The 25,669-nt window shown below is 33.3% G+C and overlaps 1 protein-coding gene across 1 annotated transcript in view; it reads right to left on the bottom strand.

Annotated features, from left to right (window-relative positions):
- Nucleotides 1-23,980: 23,980 nt before the first annotated feature.
- LOC111001548 (neuropeptide SIFamide receptor-like) overlaps nucleotides 23,981-25,669 on the bottom strand; it is an 88,301-nt gene continuing 86,612 nt past the window's right edge. The window contains exon 3 of the mRNA XM_045631956.1: nucleotides 23,981-24,915. Within this exon, the coding sequence (XP_045487912.1) occupies nucleotides 24,150-24,915 (766 nt within the window). The 3' untranslated portion in view covers nucleotides 23,981-24,149. The remainder of the gene's footprint in view (nucleotides 24,916-25,669) is intronic.

The following is a 25,669-nucleotide window of genomic DNA, read 5'->3' as shown; positions in this document are numbered from 1 at the left end:
AAAAACGTTCCTAAGATGCCTAAGGAAAGCAGTGAAGACTTGACTAACATGGCATTGTGCCTCAGTAAACATTTAAATGTTAATATGGACCGTCGAGATGTCAAGGACATTTACAGAATACCAGTTAAGAAGGATGGGTCTTCAAACACCCCTATAATTGTGGATCTAGGTTCTACTATTTTAAAGAACAACCTACTAAAGAGCTCGAAGTCTTATAATATCAGGAACAAGACCAAACTTCAAGCAAAACACCTCGGAATAACGACAAAGAACCCGGACGCTCCTGTATTTTTATCTGAACAATTGACGTCTAAAGGCGCTCGCCTATTCTTTCTAGCCCGAGATTTGTCAAAATCTAAGCAATATAAATTTTGCTGGACATCATATGGTCGCATCCTAATAAAAAAAGACGAAAATTCCCGTGCTATTGTCATCAGGAGCGAGGCACAAATACACCATTTGCTGCAGAACGCATGACTAATACGTCTTTTGATTTTTATCGCTTTGTTTTTAGTACATTTAATTACATTGTATATTTTAAGTTTAATTAATAGTTTCTACACAAAACACTTACACAAAATACTTACAGAATATCTCAACCGCACTCATTCTCAGCTCGTCATTAGAATAATTCAAGTCTTAAATTTTGAAATAATCGTGGTCTGTAAGCGTGATCACGTAAATATAGTCAAGTGCAGCTGTACGCAGGTGTACATTTCTGTCGATCGTCACAACCAGGTGAATTTGGTGAAGCGCTATTCGCTTGCTCTTTTCAGTAATGGATGGTAACGTAACTACTTGTCAGGAGTTGGACAATGCTGAAATTGGTAAGTCTGTTACCTTAGACATTGAACACTTGCCTACATACCTGCAGCAATATAACAATAACTTGACAGTATTGACTCAAAATATAAGAAGTATCTACAGCAATTTTGACGATTTTGTGGCAACATTGTCTCGAATAGATGTTGAGGTTGATGTTTTGATCCTGACCGAGTGCAGACTTAACTCTAAGAAACCGGTACCAGTGTTGAATAGTTATTCTGCATTTCATACCACTAGACACATAAATCAAAATGACGGCATTGTGGTTTATATTAAAAATTGTCACTTACCCCAGGTAAAGGAAATAAATGTTAGGCACGCTTCCGCTTTACAAATTACGATCTCTAACTTCACGATAATTGGAATATATCGGTCTCCATCTAACGTTTCCGCGGATAATTTTATTAATTCACTAGATCAACATCTTCAAACTATTCAATCGCATAAAAACATAATCGTTACAGGAGACATCAATATAAACCTAATTGAAAGACCATCGGATTCGGCACGTTTGCGGGCAAATAGGTTATCTTATTTAAATATGTCGGCTGTTCACGGTTTTCTTCCGGGACACTGCCTGCCTACCAGGGAGGACAGCTGCCTTGATCATATGCTCTTAAAGTTGGATAAAACTAAAAACTCTGCATTAGTCGCAATTCTGAATACATCCATAACTGATCACTTAACGGTACTATTGACCATATCCCACACATACCAAGCTACATCCAATAAAAAAACTATTACTATTACTAACTTTGAAAAAGCATATCAATACCTAGAGAGTGCAGATATATCTTTCTTCAACACATACGTTGACCCAAATACTCTTGCTGACAGGATAATAGATGTGATAAAAACAGCTCTCCTTCTTAACACTAAAACCAAATCAGTTACCAGCTCCAAGCGTACTTTAAAACCCTGGATATCTACAGGGGCCCTGAGATGTATCAGGCTTAGAAATAGAATGCAGTTGCAAGCCAGAAAGGATCCATTTAATATTATAATAAGAGTAACCTATAAGCGCTTTCGTACGTTTTGCTCTAACCTGATTAAGAAATTAAAAAGAGATTATCATAAAAAACTAATTGCATGTTCTATAAAAAATCCGAAAAAGCTCTGGCAAAATATCAATAGTATAACTCATTTTAAAAAACCGAAATCATCTAATGTACGTCTTCTTCAAATCACACCACATCCTCCAGATTCCTTAAACCGTGTCAATAATTTTTTTGTCACAATTGGTAAAACACTAGCAGAAGACATAATGACTTCGACTGGGTTTCGTCCTAGTTCAGTTATGATTTCTAATTCTGGCTCACAGAACTCCTCTTTTGTATTGTTGGAGACTGATCCAGTGGAAGTGGACTGCATACTCATGGCTCTTGATTCGGGAAGTGCATCCGGATGGGACGATATACCTATAGGCTTCCTTAAATTGTCTAGGGACGTCGTAGTTCCTCTTATATGTCAACTGGCCAATTTATGTTTCGAATCGGGAATATTTCCGAAAGCATTGAAGCGTTCCATCATTACGCCCGTGCACAAGGGGGGGGACACGGGTGATGTCAACACTTACAGACCCATATCTGTCTTACCTGCTATTTCTAAAATTATAGAAAAACTATTAAATAAAAGACTTATTAGCTACTTGAACAAATATAATATACTTTCTGACTCGCAATATGGATTTAGACAAGGACGCTCGACACAGGACGCTATTACAGCACTGACAACTGAGATTGTAGGTAGGGTAGACGAAGGATATAAATGCTTGACAGTATTCCTGGATTTAAAGAAAGCTTTTGACACCGTTTCGATCCCCATCCTTGTGCAGAGACTTGAGGCGATGGGTATAAGAGGCACAGCTCTGTGTCTTTTTGACAGCTATCTTCGAGATCGGACTCAACAAGTTAAAATAGGAAACCTTTACAGTGAAGAAGAAAATGTTTTATTTGGTGTGCCGCAGGGGAGTGTGCTTGGCCCAACGCTGTTCCTGGTGTACATTAACGAACTATGTAACCTGCTGGGCAGCGGAGGGAAAATATTCTCCTATGCGGACGATACAGCTATTGTCTTCCATGGAGAAACTTGGGAATCCGTACGCCAGAATGCTGAACGAGGTCTTGCCGTTATATTTGACTGGCTAAAGGCTAATTTGCTGACCCTAAATATTCCAAAAACCAACTTCATTTGTTTTTCTCCAAGTCGGAGATCTAAACCGGGTGCTACTTTTGGGCTTGGGATACATGAGTGTGCGGACCACTATACACAGAAGTGCAACTGTCAAATTATTCAGAAAGTTACCTCTACAAGATACTTGGGCATCATTATTGATGAATGTCTATCATGGCACTCACACATTTCTACTATTATATCACGAGTCAGGAAATTGATATGGATTTTCAAGACGCTACGCCATGTGATGTCTCCTGTGATACTGAGTAATGTTTACGTTGCATTAGCTCAATCAGTAATTACGTATTGCATACCAGTATGGGGTGGTGCCACAAAAACTAAACTTCTTGAGCTGGAAAGAGCGCAGCGGTCTCTAATAAAAGTGATGTATTTTAAACCATATCGATATCCCACAGTTAACTTGTACAGATCAAGTGGATTGTTATCGGTAAGGCAATTATATCTTTTAAATGTCACCTTATATCTGCATAAATGTGTTCCTTTTAATTCTGCTAGCCAGGATACAAGACGGAGTGGTAATGTGGCCCGCTCCGTAATGGTCCATTCAAATTTTGCCAGCCGTCAGTACGCGAGTCAGTCTGCATATATTTACAACCAATTGAACTCTAAACTCCGACTTCATCATAGAGTTTTGTATGATTGTAAAAAGGTTGTAGTAGGGTGGCTGAGAACTCTAACATACGAGGAAACTGAGCACATTTTGGTGCGAGTTCGCTAGTTTGAGACGGGCCGTATTATGAACTTGACAGCGTGCACACTCGCTCACACACAGCACACACATGCACACATACACACACATTCACACACATGCACACATACACACACATTCACACATTCATAGATTAAGTTAATTTAGATTTAGATTTAGTTAAAGTTTGTTTAGTTAAGGGAAGTAGCGAGCCAACCCCAACACAAGTGTCTCTTGACTACTTACGGGGGTTGTCTCATACTCATTTAATGATGTTAAAAATTTGAGAAACAATAAAAATTTTATTTATTTATATTATTTATTCAGGTTAAGACTACATATCCTTAACTACTACTAGCCAACTATGAACTCGATTTATTTTGGGCTTGCATGTACGGTGGCCTTTTAAGATTAGGTACCCTCTTTTCTAGGGTCAAAGAGAGTTTGGTTGGAAAATATTTCAGTGTGCAGCTACGTACCTTAAAAGCGTTCAGTTATCTCACGACAGACATCGAGGTGATACAGGTGGAAATATTCTGCCTGGACGTTCGATGATGAAACTCAGCTACACGTATTAATCCAGCAACTGCTCTAAGCACTCTGTGGTTAATGCGGTAGAAGATGTAGAGTGATTTTCTCCAACTCCATATATATATATATATATATATATGGTATGTAACGGATTTGGCATATTTATTTATTTCGTAAAGCTTACTTAAATTATATATAATTACCAACAAATACATTGAAAATATAGTCAAAGATGACATCGTACATTTTACTACATAAAGGTGAAGATTTAAAAAAGGGAACAAACATACAAAAAGTATTCAATACATTTAACTAGGTGGATTATATACGATAAGCATATATCCACCAAGCAAGGACCAAGAGTCCTGATGATAAACTAATATATCATTTAGCATACTTTAGGCTAAGAACAATTTAATTATTTAAAGATATAATAATTCCAAATCCGACTAACCGCATTAAGAACATTTAGTATTAAATATGAGATTAGACAGCTTTGACCTAAATATTCTAAAGGCTAGACGGTAATCGATACTATATTTTAGTTCACTTTAGTTGTAATAAATACGTTTATGGACGTTCAAAATAGCCATGGCAACTGAACACTAAATAAAAGGAAATGAGAAAACCGTACGAGAAAAACGGTGGAAAATCGCAAAACAAAAGACTATGTCTACGTATTTAATGCGATGATGATGGAACTCGTAGGATTCTCATAATAATAGAATCAAATCAAAATCACTTATTAATTTAAGTAACACAATGTAGACTTATGAACAGTTTTCCATTTACAATTACTAGACTACGAGCTGAGCTTTACACCCAAATTTATAATGTTCTACATATGATAATTTCTTGAAAAACGTTTTTTTTTTATATTTGAGTTTTATCATCGGACGTCGAGGCAGAATACGAAATTCCCCCCGCATCACCTTGATGTCCGTCGTTTCACAACTGCGTGTTTTTCAAGGTAGTTTTTGCCGCGCATCACTAGAACCAGCTGTCCACTGAAGTATTTCCGAACCAATTCGACTTAGGGTCCTTCAAGAAAAGAGCGTACCAATTCTTAAAAGGCCGGCAACGCACTCGCGAGCCCTCTGGCATTGAGGGTGTCCATGGGCGGCGGTATCACTTAACATCAGGTGAGCCTCCTGCCCGTTTGCCCCCTGTTCTATAAAAAAAAAAAAAAAAAAATTCGACTGAGGTTCCTTCAAGAAAAGAGCATACCAATTCTTAAAACGCCCGCAACGCACTTGCGAGCCCTCTAACATTGAGAGTGTCCATGGGCGGCGGTATCACTTAACATCAGGTGAGCCTCCTGCCCGTTTGCCATAAAAAAAAATCAATATTTTATTTGACCGAAATTAAGAAATACAATTTATTAATAATAGAATATGTAGATATTGACCTTTAGCCACAACGAGTTAGATGGGAGTGTTTCAGTGACGCAAACCCCCATCACATTTCTGGCCAAGTCAAGTTTTAATTAACTTCGCTTATAGAAAATGAACGTTGCATTCATTTAGTCAAATATTAAGATTTTATACAACTAAAAAACACATTTTATACGTTATATACTTGTATCTCGGATGCTAAAGGATGATACACAGAACCTTTTACCGAAACCGGAAGTTGGGTTCATCAACCCTGTTACTAACATTTGATATTTGAAACTCGAATACAAAATATATTTTGTACCGAAGTAGTTGGTTTGAGGTCAACGGATAACAATAGGACTAAAATTTCCTTCGAGAATATTCCAACTTTAAATTAGGAAGCATTCGAATTATCATAATTTATTATCGCTACAAATCAACTTCTTTATTTACCTACATTTATTTGCGGAGCGTTGCCATGTTCATAGTTAATGTTCTTAGGGAATCTTATCACTTTTCTACATAAATAAATCAGCTCCTGTTTGCTCACACCACCGCCTGTTTATTGTATTAGTTTGCGTAGTTTATTAAGGAATATTTATCAAATTATCAGATGTGTTTATCTCGTCACAGCCATATAAACACAAAACTTTATCTTAAAAAATATAAAAATAAATAAGTGGCACTACAACCTCTTTAGGTCTTGACCTCAGATTTCTGAATCTGTTTCATGATCATCTTTAAACTAATAGGCGACTTGGTGATCAGCCTCCAGTGCCTGACACACGCCGTCGACTTTTCGGGTCGAAGACATGTCGGTTTCCTCGCGATGTTTTCCTTCGCCGTTCGAGCTAATGTTAATTGCGCACATAGAAAGTCATTTGGTGCATAGCCGGGGATCAAACCTACGTCCTCAGGGAAGAGAGTCGCACGCTGAAGCCACTAGACCAACACTGCTCCGGGCAACTTAATCTTAGCATAGGAATAAATTGCGCTTATATAATTTCTTAAATAAAATCCATAATCACAAAATTACTAGATTTTATTGTCCAAGGTATAAGTCTACGTGATTAAAATGAAGTCTTTATTTATTTAAAATCTAATCAGATCCGGTGTTCCCATTGAGGATGATTCCGAAGGCTGTAAACATTGACAAGTCCTCAGGATTCAAACACCCGATTGTGTCGAGTCAATGTCCTGTAACGGGACATTTCACATCAACTGTGTTGTTCTAAACACATGTAGAAGAACACTGCTGTTTAAATGATAGTCTAACTTCAAACATAAGAATGTGTGATGTATATATTTATATTTATACTCAAGTAGGTTTTCTCGGATTCTGTGTCTGGCGTATGTCGTCGAATTTTGGGACATACCAATTTCCTATGGTATTTGCATTCCCCGTGGGATGTAAATGTTTACATGAAAATAAAAATAAAAAAACAGCCGTGGTTCAAACAAACAACTTCAGGCTGAGAGTTGCCCTCAGCATTCTTTAAGACCAATACAAATTATATTATGATGAGAAATAAATAGTTCAATGTAATGTTGATAATGCTAATTATAACATGCCTTTAGAGGCATAGCTCCGAGAATGTGACAACTATCGAATATCCTCTGAATCCTTGTTGACAGACTCGGCTTAATCTCGATATTATTGACTGATATCTTATAAGTCCACTAATACAAAGCTTAGACCAATAAGTAACGGAATAGCAATTATTTTTGAAGAAGCACAAAAAAATTGTAAATATATAATTAAATAATTTGTATGTAATAATAAAATGATTTACTATTGGGTACAAGCATGTAAGAGTATCGTTGTATGCTTAATATTTACAAAAAAAATCTGAATAACAGTATTCTAAGTATCTTACTGACCGAATACTTCCAATTAAAAAAAAATACCCTTATAATATTCTAATTAGTCCTTGAATCCTTCAAGAAAACATCAGGAAAGCCTCCTGCCCGTCTGCCCTCTGTTCTATAAAAAAAAAAGTTTAATTCATGAGTTCTGTTGATACAGAACTATGTAAATACAGAAGTATGTTATCAGCCATCCAGCCATCCATCTGGTTATATAATTAAAAATAAAATATGACCGCTATTGGAGCAATACGTTCTCTTAAAGTGATCTTAAAAGAACAACCTAGACTGAACGGCCTAAAAATGGATACAACTAAAATACCCGTCTAATATGTGTAGTACCCAAGATGAACAACAATGTGATATATCGGCTGGCATCTCATTAGAAGATTATAACGTGAGGAGCAAAAGGGCAGAGCTAATTGAAAAGTCAATTTCCGTTAATTTTCTTTAATTAAAAACATTCAAGGTTCAGTGACCTTTAACAATAGATTTTTAAGGCTCGTTTTTATTAAACGTCCTTATTACAACTCACATATTATACAGTTTTGTACTGTATCTATTGTAATTGTAACAATTAGTATATTATTTTTTCTTTGAAATTAAAAAGAAATACTTAGTTGTAAGGCGTTAATTTTTTTTTGTAAAACTTTACTTTGAAAACAAAACTTAACTTTACTTTGTTTACCATTCTTGTTCATTTTAGATGTGAGACTTTGTAAAATATTCAGTAGACTTAGAAGTATGTATGATGTCGTTATATACTCAAAAAAAATAAAAAAGGAGTAGGCTGTGGTATGTGGCTTTACATGCACTGCTTAATACCATTTTGTATTATACGCAGAACTTATTTAAACCTAGTTAAAACCAATTAATTGCGCAGAGAAAAATTTCTATTTTCAATGTAGTTGACAGTTTGTAAACTTTTGTATTTGAACTTTCCTTGTTGCTATGGTTGCGAGTTCACTTCTAATAAGCTTCTAATTACTTAAACACAAACATTAAAAGTCACTTTGCGAACCTCCCACGGAGTATTAGTGAGCCTCCCCTTGTCACTAGAATATCTTAAATTCACGTTCACCCTTGTTTTAACGCTCCGTTATCTCCCACGGCGAAAAGTCAGAAACCAGGTCAGGCACAGACAACATTGCTCATTAAAATTTATTTAATGTCAATTAAATAACATAACAATATATCTATGGGGTCTTTAGGCAAATCTCTGTTTGAGATTATAAATACCAATCGTCAATTGTAAGCAACGGAAATAAAGTTTGTCTTATAGAAACAATATGGTTTGACTATAAAATGAATTTTCCCCATCCTATTTTCATTTCCACATTAGAAAGTTTCACTTCATCCGCGCTAAGGGACTTCCACGCTCTATTTTTTACTAAAAGTTAAATAAAACCTATCTCTTAACTATATATTAATTTTAAGAACAACCGTTAAAAATATAGCGAACTTGGCTCTTAGTAATTAAGTAAATAAACAATACGTTTCCTAAAGTTTTCAATACTATTTATTTAATTTAAGGCGTCTGCAATGTTAGCGGTCACTGACCTCCCATACCTAAAATATTATGTAGGGTGGTGTACTCAAATTCTACACAATACCACGTGAGGTATTATGCATTAATTACCTAAAATCGAAGGAAGTCTTCGTTCTGAGTCTGTATATGCTTATTGATCGTGTAAATTCATCAATGTTTTTTCTAAATCGTGTACATTTTGAAAATAAAAAAGATTTTGTGGGGAATAAACACAAGAAGATTTTTTTACTTTTGTTAAAATCTAATCTTGCCTTGTTGGTGCGACTGTAAATATTGTTGACATAATTTAAATATTTATGGGGTGTTAAAACCCAACTTCATGTTGCACTAATTGGCTTAAACCGTGCGTTTAATGTTGTTAATGTATCAATGACTAAATCCAGAAAAGTCTCATTTAGACAAAACGTATTTTGTTATTAAAGAAGCGTCAAAATCTATTGAAGAATTTCTATCTTAAGATTGTATAAAGCCCGTGTTGATGTTTTACATATGTCCGCCGTATTCTGTGTATATTGGCCCGAAAACATCTCCGACGAGAAACCTAGGTGGGGCTGCCGAAAAATCCTGTTTAGCCAAGCCAAGGTCAAGCGACGAAAGTGAAAGTAGATAGGTCCTACACTCAGCAGAGGTTATAATCAAAGGCGCATTATTGGAATCCGCAAGGAAAGCAAAAGCGTCGCCGACCCAAGAAAACCTGGCGTCGTACAATTTCAGATGAGTCAAAGAGATCCGGAAATAATTGGAGCGAGGTGATATACAAGGCTCAGGAACAAATGCACTGAAGACTTAGACGCCCTTTGTCCTATATCAGTCAAGAAATACCATTTATCGATTCGGACCAGCGAATTAATTTCTTATATTTTAATAGAAAACGTCTTATTTAAGCCATATGAAGCTAAGCTAATTAGCAAATTATCGTTAACTCTTTTAATTAATTTTGACTATTTAATGTTAGTGATTTTTAAACTTCCCTCAATCATATTGACTAGCAATCACTTTAACCTGTAAGTGAATTAACAAACGGTTGAGACCTTTAATAGAGTTAGGAGTTTGCCGGACGATAACTTCAGAGTTTTGAAACAAGTTAACGTTTCATACAAATTGTTCGTGCCATTTATCGTTTTGGTTGTTATGCTGTTTTTGTTTCACTTAATGGATCCTGGAAATAATATTAAAATGGGAATGTATGGGATTCATAATGAAAACTTAAGAGATATGTAAATTTAATAAGTGTTTAGATTTCTCGGTTGTAGGAAACAGTCATGTAACAATTTATTTAATTAAGAAACACTGGCACGATTTATGCTATCTGGACTTCATGAGAAACTTTCTTTAGCTTGTTTATTGAAGCTTAAAATTGTAATGCCATATTATATTTACGTGCCTAAGGCCAAAAATATTTCGCTTTTATAATTAGGTCCTGACTGCTGAGTGCTAATGACTAAGACCTATGATTCATTAAATCTAAATATTGCCTGTGATCGGAACTATTATAAATTTTTGTCATATATTACGATATACGATATATTACGATATTATTAATAATTAGGGATCCTTAACTATATTTAATTTAAATTTTTTCTCGTCGTTGGCCTGAAGAGCCTTTAAGCTCAGCTCAAGCTATTTTGGCGAGCGTAGCTTGGCTGGATTTGCCTTTTCCCGCAATTAGGTTTAAGTCGCCCCTGGGTAGTCAAATGCCTGAAGGGCAGGCCGGAAGCTTATTGGAGTGAACGTAGTAAATAATAAAGGGCCTTTAAAGAAAATACTTTTTAACGGATTGAAACTATGTATTATTATAAACTTATAAATATTTTACATAATTTAAACTTTTTCCCGACGTTTCGCGTGCTATACAGCGTGCATGGTCACGGTGACTGAAGACAAAAGGTGTTGAAGTCAAAAGTCAAAAAGCATCCCAGCTGTAGAAAATTTTTGATGATCGCCATTTTAAATGACGTCATTATAACTGTTGGCATTTCTAACACAATTCTCAAACAAAACGTCTATTTAAAATTTCTTCGACAGTCACCTAAATTAAAGTAATCAATACACTTTAAGATAAGCTATTTTGTGTGTATCATATTTTTATAAGTTTGTGCATCAATAAGGTTTTATTTTATGAACTTTATAGAAAGAAATTTCTATATTTTCATCCAAAATTACGTTTTCTTAGCAGAGCTTGCAAAATATTCGTAGATATCTAAAAGCGGATGTTAAGTGATTGGCGGCCGGGTTGCAATCTGTTGACTTCCGCTTGTTCCGTACAAGTTGTTAACAGAATTGGGATACAATTTGTCCATCTTACAGACTCGCCTGAAATTTTTAATAACCGTTTCAAATATATGTAATATTTTTCAGAAATAGGGCAAATGGGCCCTCAACTATTTGCTAGGTACACGGCCAGTCACCGACACTCACACTGCCAAAAAGCTCACTAGATGCGTCGGCCTCGTAATAACTCTCCGGGCAGCTGTTCCCATATGGGAACTATGTAGTTGTGGTGCCTTAGTAGTGCCTTGAAAGATGGGCTAGACCTTCTGCTATGTCGTTGCATCTGTATTATAAGCCTTTTTAGACCTTTCCTGACATACTAAGCTTGGAGGGCACTGTTGAAAGCCTTGCCCTTTACCCATGTTAGTGCGAGTGTGAGTATGTCATTAAAAAGGGCAGGGAGGTTTGAGGGACGGCTCGGATATAGGATTGCGCAGTGACTCAGTCCCATACTCCCTGCTCTATTATACAGCCTCGGCCCCAGAAGTGTAAGGAGTTTTATTCTTTCTTCTTTCAGGATTTAATTTTGTCTTCTCTTTCAGAAGATTTTCCTCTTAAATCTCTCAGCTCAAAAACTTCTCAATACACATTGCCATAATGCGAATGCGAATGCGTTGCTGACTTTTAAAACCTTTTAACAAAATATTGAAAACTTCAAATCTCGAAGTTGTTAACACCTTCAAACTTTTTACTAAATCTCAGAAATTAATTTTGCTTAGAGGCAATATTAATTTTATTATTTGCGAAATTTGTCCACAGCTATGAAACTGTGTGAAGGTTGTTGTCAGAGCCGAAACAGTTATCGGCACTCGAAGATTAATTGGAAGAACTCTCTTAGATAAAATACTACCAGCGGAAACTGAATTACCATCGTAAATATTTCCAAACAAATACTAAAATGTGAATTCTAAACAAAACCAGTAGTTGTACAACTTCGAAGGTCTGGGCTTCAGAGAAGATCGGTTTCGTAATCATTTGTTTTTTCTAATAGGCAAGCAGGTGATCAGCCCGACAAACGCCGTCGACTTTTTGGTGCTAAGATAAGCCGGTTTCCTCACGATATTTTCCTTCACCGTACGAGCAAGTGTTGGCAGCCTGATTTCTCATAAAATAGATAGTTAAATCAATAATAATATTAAACTAGTATTTTTATTCGTGTCATAAAAAAATTCATCTTAAACAGTTGTATAATCAAGGTTAGTTAAGGACATCAAAACTTAAATAATTTAATCTAACAATATACAAATGTGTATCTCTTATTCATATGTTTTTTATTTGGCAATCACAGGCTGATTTAACGTTTGGCACATCTGGACCAGGTAATAGCTTAGGCGCGCTTTTAAGCAACTGGGCACACGCTTTTAATTTAAATATTGAACATATGAAGTACTGTAAAGCGAGACGCAACGCAAAAATACAAAATACGCCGATATATCTAAAACCATTTGGGTGAAAATAGATGGCGCTTATACATAAATTACACTAGACTTTCTTATAAAATAGTTATCTGCCAACTTGACGTGGCTGTCGCTAACTGCGATTGCTGAGAATCACTTGAAACGTTGATTTAACAAAGAATAGTTTCATAGAAAAAGTTTATACAAATATATATTATTTTATATATTATTATTATTCTAAGAACAAACTCGACTTATAAACTCATGCTACCCGTGGTAGGGGTAGAGTGGGAACGAAGTTGTTTCCATATTTCAACGAGTAGTTTGGCCCTGAGAGAAGTTTTGCCTCTTTATCAAGCTTCTTCAAGCGCTATTTATATTAAGACATGTGTTCCGTGTCTATCTTTCCAGCAACTTCCTTGCACCAGCACTTTCAGGCACCAGCTGCCCATTAAAACATTTTCGAACCTATTTTATTCTTTCGAGAAAAGAGGGTACCAAATCTTAACAGGCTTCAACGCACTTGCGGGCCTGTGACTGTCCATCTGGGCGTCACCTAACAAATCAGATGAGCCTCGTACCCGTTTTCACTTGTTCTATAAAAAAAACAAAAACCACATTACATACCATAATTGTTAAACATAACTACCATTAAGCCTATATTGCATAAAAATCATCCTCTGGCCTTGTGCAGGTACTGATGTAAGTATTAAATGAGTATTTTCCCCTTTCTACTTAAAAAAAATTGTGTATCTGCATCGACCAAATAGCATGTTTTGGTAGAATCCCCTTTTTGTATTTTGAACAAGACTTGTATCTATCAAAAATCGCAGCGAACACACGTATCACTCTAAATTCAATAAAGGCGACTGACATCAAATTTTCGCTCGATGTGAATGATTACATGAAAATTTGTTCGTTATGAGCATGCTCACATCTCATCCACAGTTGCAGTCAAAATGGCGGACGTGGAGGTGATGGCGACTGACTTGTAATGTAACATTCAAATTCTCTCTCAGGCGCGCGCTGCTCGTATCTAGCTTCTCAGCTTGATGTACGGACATGCTGCATATTCGACTAGTAACCTGCTCACATCGAGCGAATATTAAATGTCAGTTGCTATCTTAAAAGTATATTTTTACTTTTTAGTACATTTATAGTTTAACTATATTCTTTCATCACTATTCATATGATTTTGTTAACAATCGAACTAAGCTTGTTTATAATTTCAAATAATTTATATCAGCTTGATTATTATTTAGCCCAAAACAGAAGTCGCTAGAGAATTAGTTGGAACTCTAGGCATGACCTGATTACCTAGATCTGTGGGCCTTGAATATCCTAGTATTTACCGAGTAACCAGCCCAGGGCTTCCTATCGGTTGGGCGCATCGGAAATCTAATCATTCAACAGGATTAATGGTTGCCTTCTTTTTTTAATGTATTTACAACACACTATTAAATACATACTGACACAAAAAGGAACACAACAAAATATACAAAATATGTGTAATTATTCGTTTTTTACAGGGTTTGGTTGCCGGCAAAATCATTTTTGAAAATTCTTATTTCAATTCGCAACATGTAAAATTCGTTATTTCCAACTGTTACAATTTTACACAATCTTCAAATAAAAATGGCCCTTATAGTATTATAAATTTTATTTCAGCTAAGATATTTTACACACTAAATATTTGTATATCATTTTAAGTTGCAGCAATTATTTACAGCTAGACAATACGAAAGAGAAAACAAGATAAAAGAATACAAAGAAACAATAACAAAGAGTAATATATATGTAATGTAAAAATGTAATATAATGTAATTTAACAAATGTTATTTACAAATGTATATAGAATTTTATGTTATGTTTGTTATACGCTCATATTTTCATATGTAAACCATTCAAGTCACTTGTTATGAAGCTTCAAACAAAGTGTTTACATATCTGAATATGAAAACCACCACCAAACTTAATTGACACAAATCTATATTGTTTTATCAGATCTAGCAACTTTTACAGATTTAAATCCCATTAAGTTTATACCTTAGTCAGTTACATATAAATTACATGCTGAATAGTATTGCAACCTACGCTTCAAGACGGTTCTTAAGGAAAATGCGAAATAATTGCTGTTTCAAAATATATTAACAGTATCAATCGTCTAATTGAATCGAGCTAATTGAACATTTTGAAGTATTACGAAATTCAATATTTTTGCCACGATATTATTCACATTTTCGACCTTTCTTTAATGATCAATTCATAAGGAAATTTCAGATTCACAATCAGTTTCCTAAGCTACTAGTAGATTTTGTATTTTGAACAATATATTAATAGATATTCTTGTGTCAGTCAAACAAATGTTGAGTGGCAAACGTTAAAACTTTTAATAACTTAATAATTAAAAAAAACTGCGCTATTTCCAATATTGGGATTTTATAATTATGCAAATGACAACGACAGAACCTTTGAAAATAGACGAATTAAATTATGACGGGACTGCTTGTTGCAAATCAAGCAACTAATAATATTTTTTTTTAATTCTTTTTTATTTTACCAAATAATATAATAGTATGAGAAACACATGAGAAAACCGCTGTGGTTTGCATTAAGCTCTGTGCGTATTAAAATAGATTGTATATTTGTTGGATAGTGACTCAGGATTGAAAACGTCTAAGGCAGCTTCTCTCATTACTATTACCGCGTATAACTGTTAAACGTCACTTTGTCCTCATTATCTATAGGAATTAATCTTTATAAATCGTAAAATAAAATACATGTGCACAAACTGTGAAGCAATCCTACAAAATATTTCCCGTAGCCGCAAACGATGCGAAAAAATGCAATACAAAATATTTAATTGAATTTGTAGTTAAAATCAAAATTGACAACGCGGAATTGAAATCGCATATTGATTGGCGCGGTGCAGCGACCTTGAACCGTCTGAATGTGGGTCACATCCGCCATCTTGTCTCACCCAACTTACCTGAAATTATGTACAGAAATTCTAATTACTCATTTGCTCACTTTCAGAAAAGAGCATCAAAAGTTTACATACCAAATCTAACACTTAAAATATTATTTTGTCGAAGTCCTGACGGAACAGTAGATCAGGCCTTTTCCAAAATTTCCAATTGTGGTGTCGGGAAATAAATAGTTGTAGACATTTAAATTAATTACAGAAATTTGCCGTGCGAATCTCACAACTACACATGAAATGTAAAACATAAATAAACTATTTATTAAAATTATTACATAATTATTATGATAATTACAAATTGTTGCATAATTAATAAAAATGTCATTAAACTTATATTAATACAAGTTTTTTACAGAAAAAATACTAATTCGATTATTGGTCTAAGAAGCGTGGTACTTTTTTAATAAAGGCCAATAAAATTTCAATTTAGCCATTCTTGTTGTCATATTCCGGAAGAGGATATCAACCGGATATGCACTAGGCAGGTGTGCAGTGGAATGCAAGGCTGTAGTCCTTGAACTAACTATTAGGTCAGGTGTGGGCCACAGGCCACGGCCGTGACACAGAATGCTTCAAAACATCTGGACGACACATCTGCATTCTTCTATTGTCACTTGGAGGATTCAAACATAACTTTTTAATTAATTTATTGCCTATTATTTTACCGTGTATATGTGATAATGCTGCGGTTTTTATCCAAGTGCATCATGAAAATTATTCTAAATGCGTAGGAAATTAAGGTGCTAACGGATTTATACAATTGGGTTGTCGTCAAATCCTCACGATAATAAATTTTAAAAATAATACTACATACGTAACATATTATATATGATTATATTTTTCATATGTTTTACAAGATTCTTCCAACTTACAGGAACTGTGTTTAAGTAAATATATCTTTAATTATTCTATTTATATGTTATATTTTCAGGGGTAAAAGAGAATCTCAAGTCAGCCCTGCAATCCTTCCTATAGCCTTGCACCGGTGACCCAAAAACAGGTTCACGGTCTTCCCAGGGACGCAGCGTATGGATTTTGTGCGAGGTTGCATTGAATAGTTTTTTATGTAATTTTATTGGAACTGCAGTGTAGTTTATCTTTTATGATCATTTATTAATATTACCAGGTACTTATTATTAAAGCTTTATTAATCCATACAACTGGTTAGTTTACATTCCTTAATATTGGTATTAGTTAAGTTAGTACAAGACAACAAAATTTAAGATTTATTTTTAGTGTTTCTGCATGGCCCCTATTTTAGGGGTTTTCCATTTCTCTTTGTCTTTAGCAACATTCATGACCGCTAGTTCTATAGTGTCATCTGTTTTTCTGTCGTCTTATACATCTCTTTCCACTAGGTCCGGTCTTTTTTGTTATTTCTAGGATCCATCTTTATCCCGCGCTTTAGCAATATGACCTGCCCTTTTCCAGTAAAGCCATAGATTGTGTTAAAGTACGTCTGCCGGGTACTTAATCATTAATTAAACATGCAAATACAATACAATTATACCTAAATATTTATCTTTAGAAAACTATCTTCACTAAAGAAAATAAAGAATTAATCTTATCAATACAAAATGTTTTGTATATAGTTTATGAATTCATCATTCTCTGGTATTGTCATTTGGAAGTTTTTTTATTATTTTAAGAATAAAGCTGGATTTGAAATAGCTGAACTATAGATAAGACACTATGGATTAACGTATTTATTTATCACAATAAATATGAAGTTGTACTTGTAGCAATATTACAGAAGAGTTTCTTTTAAAAATATAATTTTAAACGAAATCCTGCCAGCGTAAAAGGTACACTGAAACAACATTTTTAATTGTTAAAAAAAAATTTGCCTACTAAGTAATAATAATTTTTTTTCTATGTAAATACTGTATACTTGATTGTTATGATTACTAATAAACATTTATTATTTTATTTTGGAAAGTATTTAATACTAGCTATTTATACCCACATATATTTTTGTATTATCTACGATGACCAGTAGAACGAAGTATTGTAATCAATGAAATACTTGCGCATATGACCATGCAAAAACCAATATTGAATATTTGCTGACTCAAAAACCATTAGGCATAATCACTAAAAACAATTGCCAGACACTTTTGCCTTTCAAAGGCATTCCATTTCCTCCATCAGCCAATTGGCAGTTCATTGTTCCTTCGTAGAGTTTCGGATTTGATCTCCTTTTAGGCCTAGTCGAAGATTAATGATTTGACGCTTAGCTTATCACGAAAGCGCTCCTAATTAGGTGTTAATGGTATCGGGGGCATTCACCTCTTTTTATAATTTTAACGTTATTCATCCGCTTATAAATTTTTATGAGTTTCGATATCTTAATTTATATCTTAATGAATAGTGCTGATACCAATGCTTATTTATAATAGAAGCGTTCAGCAATTTTGTACAAATTTATTAGATTGCTTCATTACTGAAATTGACCATTTTGGAGGCTTTATGACTTAGAATAATTACTAAATTAGGTGTAGAATAAAATAGTTTTAAAAAGTAAATTATATAATTACACAAAAGTTTAGTTAACCAGGACGTCTAGCTTTTTCATCCTTAAAGAATTTACATAATAATACACGGCTATACACTTTGAAGTCATCTTTATACATATATTATTTCTGGACTGCTGATGTTGTCAAGTTTTGAAACTAATGCCTTTATATTGCATAGGCTAGTAGTAATGAATAGGCTATCTCACTCTTACAACTTAACTATTGATAGTTTTTTAATGTATTTCTTGATACATTTATTATCTTATTATTTCTACAAAGTAATAATAATAATAGGTAAAAATTATTAGAAAGAAGATCAAAACAGACTTAATAAGTTTGTTCCCCGTGGCAGTGTACCTTTAACGCTGGCAGCATCACCTTACATTACATTAACATTGATTGATTACGAATATTAATAATAATATACTTTACAATAATCTTCCAACTTACCGTAACTTTGTTTGTCATTCTCTTAATAAGGTTTTAGTTTATATTTAGTTTTAGTTACTGTATTTTTTTCTCTTTCTTTTTGTTATATTATATTGTGGTTGTTTGTTTATTTTTTTACCATGCTAGCTTATGTTCTAATTTATTTGATGTGTATGTGTGTAAAATTTGTGATGTCCTATATTCTTGTATAATTTAATTAATACACGTTCGTTAAGAATTTATAAATAAATAAATTTTATTCGTTTTGAGATCGGGCGCTTTTTTTGAACAATGTTCTTAATTAACATTTTCTCGTACCTACCTACTAAAAAGCAATCACGTTAAAGATTCAAAAGCGACTCCGATACAAACTGAGCGTGATCACCAGTTAAAAACAATCAGTAGTTTAGAGGTCCAAGAGATAAGTAGCCTGTAGCTTATATCATCATCACTATTAGAACGATTCCTTTAATATTTAGTCTCTTAATTCAAAGCCAAAAAATCTACAACATTCTATGCTGTTACCAGACTTTTGAGCCCCCCAAGCCGAAGCACATATACCCGGAAATCAAATCTACACATTTATATTTATAGGCCGCATTTTTTTTCATTTAAAATACCGAGGATTTTACGTAATTTCTTAGAATGTACATAAATTTAATTGTATTATGACCCAACATCTAAAGGTAAGCTATAGGCGTCTGTTTCAGGTCATTGTATTGTGCCTTCAAACTCAAAAGAATTATAAAAAATGGAATCTGACGCTCTTTAGCGTAGCAGGCATAAATAAATATATTAAATTTAATAAGTTAGACGTCGAATTGATAGCCGCAACAAAATGCAGAGGACGTATTTTGTTCTCTTTTAGAAATTCATTAAAAATAGAGACGGCTGTAATATATGTATAAATTAAACTATTCTAGTTACATTTTTATCGTTTTGAACAAGTTTAAAGAGTTTTGCTTCGTTAAGGATCAACGCTTGACATATTACTCTCTTATTTATGGATCATGAAAAGGATAGCTTTTTTATATTGTAGGAGATTAAAAAACAAGACTTCGATTTCATAATTTATTTTATAATTAATTGGTTCAATTACAATCCGTAGTGTTCTGCGATGTTTGTAAGCGGTTACAGCGGATATCTAGAACTATCTAGATCTATCATGACTCTGCTACACTATCGCTTGTAAAGAAATATTGTAGAAAACGTTATAAAAGTGAAGCAATTACAAACAGTTTCTTGTTCGATAGTGTAACATATACATTCTTTGTTTTGTCCTAAAATGCGAGTGCTACACAACAATTTGGAATTAAATCATTAATGAACTATACATTTGGTAGGGATTACATTAAAAGCAATAGTGTTATTGTCACAATAATGTAAAAATAACGGGAACGTATAATAGAATTGCGAATACAGAAAACTTTTTAAAATTAATATTTCTTGCTTCGATGTGTCTATAATTAGGTAAAAGTTTAGAAGTTTATAAAATTTTTGATTCGGTTATAATATCGATATGTTTACATAAGTACAAAATGAATATGTCAAAATTGCTTTACGGTTACAGTATTAAATACATTGAGTAATATTAAATTCGTTTGTAACTGATTTGTATATAATATGTACGAGATACGAAAGTGGTTAGACGCCGCATTCCGGACCGGTGGACCAAATTACTATGAATATTACATTGAATGTTATACCATTTATTTAAATAAAATCTACTTCAAATTTAATACAATAATATATGTAAACGTCTGATCTTTTTTTAAATTAAATTAATATATTTTTCTATAAGAGAATCTTAAGCTAATTAATTATGCAACCTTTTCTATTAAAATTCTGTATTTTTTTTACTTTTAAACTTTTAAGATTCATAAGAAAAACTAAATTATTTTTCTTCACAAAATCGATTCATTTAAAAAAGATATTCCTAATAAATAAATATTGTTCCCACGACATTAAATATGAATTAAAAGATAACTTATACAAGTATATACAAATCAGTTACATTAAAGTTTTCTAATTATAACAACTACTTATCTAACGAACAACTAATGTGAATATACATAGGTACACTATTTTACATAACTTACTACCTACAAAGTACAAGCTTATGTTACAATAATCCTATTTTAAAACGTTTATAACATGAGTTATCTTGATATTTGAAAGGTCATCTACACAATAACATAATATATGAAATGTCATCAAATTTTACATTCATAGGTTTTGGTATACTATGCTGATGTAACTCAAAGTCATATATCATGCATAATACTTATTAGTTTTATTAATTAACATTTCCGAAACTAAATTCTAAATACAAATTACACCGTGTTTGTGAAGTTTATATTTCCGGTGATTGAGTAATTAAGTTTTTATAATTCTGGAGATGGTCAATTCTGACATTTAAGTATATATGGATTTGTCTAGATATAGAGATAGGTCCTTAATAGTACATCCACAACTATTGGATATATCTAACACTTTGCGCGTAGACATTAATTTACATGAGTATGACAAAGCACTTAATTTTCATTCGTTCAAATTATTTTCTTCTTGATTACTCGTGCACCAATTATTTTTTACACAAATTCAAAACTGGACCTGAATATGACCAAATAAGGTTCAATTTACTACCGAAAAGCTCGATAGTTTTCGGCAACTCGTCGCCTAACATCCACCAATATTAAAATTTGCTATCTTAAATTAACTACAAATATTCAAAAGTTATTTCGAATAGCGGAATATTTGATAACGTGTTCATAATCTGATTAAATACGAAGTATATACCAGGTAACATATCATCCAAATATACACAACGACAAGGTTTTAGGAGTAAATATTAATGGGAATATTATGTCACACATATAATTTACAATAATGTACATTAATCAATATTTTCTTCAGAAAACTGTTACTGCATATTAATATTATGTTCATTACCTTAAAAATAGTACAAAACTCTTGAATACCATGCTTAGAAAACTGTTCGACATTCCAAAGTAATATATAATAGTTATTGTTTTCCACGACTCGTTCGTATGTGAACTTGTTAGCTATAATCTCTAAGAAGCATTTTATTTTAAGGAATTTAGTGAAAACACTTAAAGTGAAAAGGAATTATGCCATCGGAAGTTTGCGCTAAGTTTGACCCTACATCTCACTCTAGGAGATGAATGGTATGAATCTATTGTAACCTAGTAATAGAATATAACAACTTCCAATCCATAATGTTTGAAAATTATTTCGGAGTTCAATGGAATGGGCTCAATGGAGCAAGGCTTTTAAAATAAAAAACCTGAAAATGGTTAGGTGCGGTTATTATAAATCGTGGACTAAAGATACATTTTTGTGTCACATTGTAACCATAACAACTAAAATCTTTAGTCTACCTTATAATGAACCAAAATAGTATATTAAATTTCAGCTATTTAAGCGTGAATTAAGACATATCGCATGTGAGTTTGCATTTCTAATACTGGTTTTAATAGCACACTTAAATTAATCTAAAGGAAACTACAAGAACTTTTAATCCTTTTGAAGGAAATTTGCTTTGTGTTCATCAGTCTTGCAAGCTTTGATGAATACTACTAAATTAATAACATTAAGAAGTGTAAAGCAAGTTCCATCAGACAACTTTCTGCGATCCATCTAGTAGAAAAATATCTTTTTATTGTTTTAATTTTTTCATATAAATTATTTTATTGAGTACAAATATAATATTTGAAGTTTATAAAATAGTTATACGTCAATAATTAGATTGCAATGATACGAAAATATTAATCTTATATAAATAGTTATATATTATTATACTATGTTAACATTTGTGCATTCTAAGCGGCTATGAACCTGGCGACAGGCGTTATAAAACTTAATGCAATATCCCACAAAATTTTCATTTTAACCACAATTATGCAAGTTAGTGTTGGTCTTTGAGAAGCTCAAAAGTTCATTTCGAGGCTTTGTGGAAATTGCGTTAAATTTTCTCAACATTTCTTAATTTTATTAAATATAATTATTATTGTTGCGATAATGTTGTTGTTGGCTTGGGTTATTTGAATAACTAGTACTAAAACATCTTAGAACTTATCAATCATATTAATAGAATTATGTCTGCAGCATATCTGGAAATATTAATTGCCCATCGGCCGGGCGAAATATGACTGGAAAGAAGACTTGCAGATTGGCAAGCAATGGCGCTAGATCGTCGAAGGTGGCGTCCTCTTGTCTCAGAGGAAAATACTTTCTTTGGATCAGTGGACTTACAATTGTGTTCACAACTACCGTACTTAAAAAATCGGTTGTCTGTGAAGTCGGTTTACTGACGATAGTTGAACGTGACAACGTCATAAGAAAATACTGATATTTTTTATTATATATTTTATTTATTAAATATTTGAATTTGCAAAAGAAATTTTTTATTTTATTTGTTTGGTAGATATTTTGTATGGATATAGAGAAGGAGGTAAATGGAAATCACAATTGAATTGATCAAGTTACATTTATTTGTACGCATAAATACGCTTGCACTTCAAGCTTTAAATGGAACGCATCAGAGGTAACGACGCGCCGCGAAGTAACGCTGAGTCATGTTTATTCGTGCGTGCAGCCGGCTCCATCGAATTATAAGCCGTTGTCACGTCAAAAATATAATGTAATTTATTTTAAAAAATTTATCCCGTTGATTAAAAGTGCAAACCGTGCTAGACTGGGACATATCGTCAAGGTTTAAATTGTTTTGTGCTTAAGATAGTCCAGAGAAGATTGTATCATTTCTATACATAATCTATTAACATTCCCGATTTTTGTAACCTGAAGCTCTTTTTGCATAATTCACCTTGCTGTTTAAACTAACATCTGTTTGGAGTGATTTCTTAAGAGAAAAGATAGCCATTAGAATTCTATAAATTGTGTCTTAAAATGCTTCCTAAAATCGGTAGATAATTAATTGGGCGATTAGATTTTCCAACAACAAACATTTAAATTTATATTATAATTATTATGAACTATAAAAATATTGTGCATATGTTGAAATGTTTTTAGAAGCTATGCTTATTTTTTCTTTTATATAAAATACTATATATCTGTCAAGATATAAAATGTTATAAGTTATTGCTTATATTATTATTTCGTCAGATGTCCATATATAAAAGTATGATGTTACATGCGCACTACTGGAAAATAAAATTAGCTCCTTTACGATAATAGTTATAAAATTTTGTACTTATGTTATACAATAATTTTCAATCTTGAAACAAGACTCTAAGTCATTGTACAAAAGGAATTAAATATTAAACTATAATTTCTCTAATAACTATATATATTCTCTAATAAGTGTACACATGTACTTTTGTTAGACAGCTTTACAGTTTACGTATCGCAGTTTTGTTCTTCGTCTACAATATATACAGATCTTACGAAAACTTAGTTTTCGGTATTAGTTATTTTGAAATCGTTTGGATTTCTATTGGCTCAAAGCCCGATTGGTATCCGATATCTCTTAACAAGGCAAATTAAACTCCAGTATGGTTGAAGATGAATGACACAGCATTCTTGTCAACGGGTGGCGAGCGACGAGTTATAGAGGCGTGGTTATTATTGTAATGCCACGACTTCCTTGTTGACGTACTTGATGATTGCAAGGCAATAGTTTCATAGTAACGGAGCCGTCCACAGCATTTCCTACTCTTGACAATCGCAACGAAACCTTTTCTATACTTCTTGTTAAAGAACGCGTACAAGATCGGATTTATGCAAGAGTTCGATGAACCCAACCATTGCGCTAGTGGTGTGACAATGGGTAACATTTCCGCCTCCCATTTCTGGATCGGTCCACCCAATTTAATCCTTGCAAAGATTAGGTATAGAGGAAACCAGGAGAGGACAAATAATATGACGACAGCGATAAGCATTTTGACAACTTTAACTTTTGATTTTTGCTGCATTCTTTCCATTTGAGCGTCCTGAGTATCGGTAGGAATGGAGCGACGCCAGACCTTGATCCAAATGAGGATGTAGCACATAGTTATAAGAACCATGGGGAGTATGTAGCAGAAGATAAGGTTCCCGATGACGAAGTAGAGGACCTCACTGATGGGATTGGGCCAGACGTCCAAACAGAGATGAACGTGGGGGCTCTCGTCAAATACGACGACCAGATCGAAGAAAAACACCCAGGGTACAGTGACGACTACTGCGAATACCCAGATAAAGAAAATCATCATTCGGGCTCGCCGCTTCGTGATCTGGCATTTGAGGGGCCACCAGATAGCGAGGAATCTGAAACAAAGAAATTGCATATTAGTTTCAATGAAAACTGTATCTTGTATTCAATATTATTGTTCATTATTCACCCAAGTGTAATAAACAATTTTGAAAACGTTAACAGCAATTATATGTCGTAAATCACGCGATTGTTCTTAATATAAAAAAATAAGCGTTTATTATCGTTTAATCATTTTAATTACTTGCACACAAAACTGTTGCACAATAAATTATTATTCATCGACAAAACTAACATTTACTCAACCATAACGTCTTATAAGATTAGACAAAGTATTCTATATACCCATGTCGTAAACTACCGAAGAGATAACATTTTAACTTAACTTTAGCTACGAATTTAACGTTATACGAATGACATTTAACTTTTTTTTTTAAATTCATATAAATTTGTTTTTTTTAATAATATAATATAGCCTATGGGACGCACATAAAAGGCTGTCATTGCAACCCATGGATACCCAATTGCCGGCTTTTGAGGCGTACACTTTAGCTTTGAATAGTTGGAGGTCGTAACTCTCAGGGAAAATCCCCACCGAGAGTCGAATACACAGCCCGTTAGTTGGCAAAAGAGAATATCTTTTGAGTATCGACATAAATGGATATCATTCATCATTAATGAACTTGTCTTCATTCAAGGAAATATCAGCCATATGATTAACCATATATAATGGTAAATTTTGTTTGATATTGTTTAATATATTTTGATATTTATAATAATTGTCAATATAAAATAAATAAAACTTTCGAG

Source organism: Pieris rapae, chromosome 17, assembly GCF_905147795.1.
Source record: "Pieris rapae chromosome 17, ilPieRapa1.1, whole genome shotgun sequence".
NCBI lineage: Eukaryota > Metazoa > Arthropoda > Insecta > Lepidoptera > Pieridae > Pieris > Pieris rapae.
Note: the sequence above shows the minus strand (reverse complement) of the source record. Positions and strands in the feature narration are given on the sequence as shown.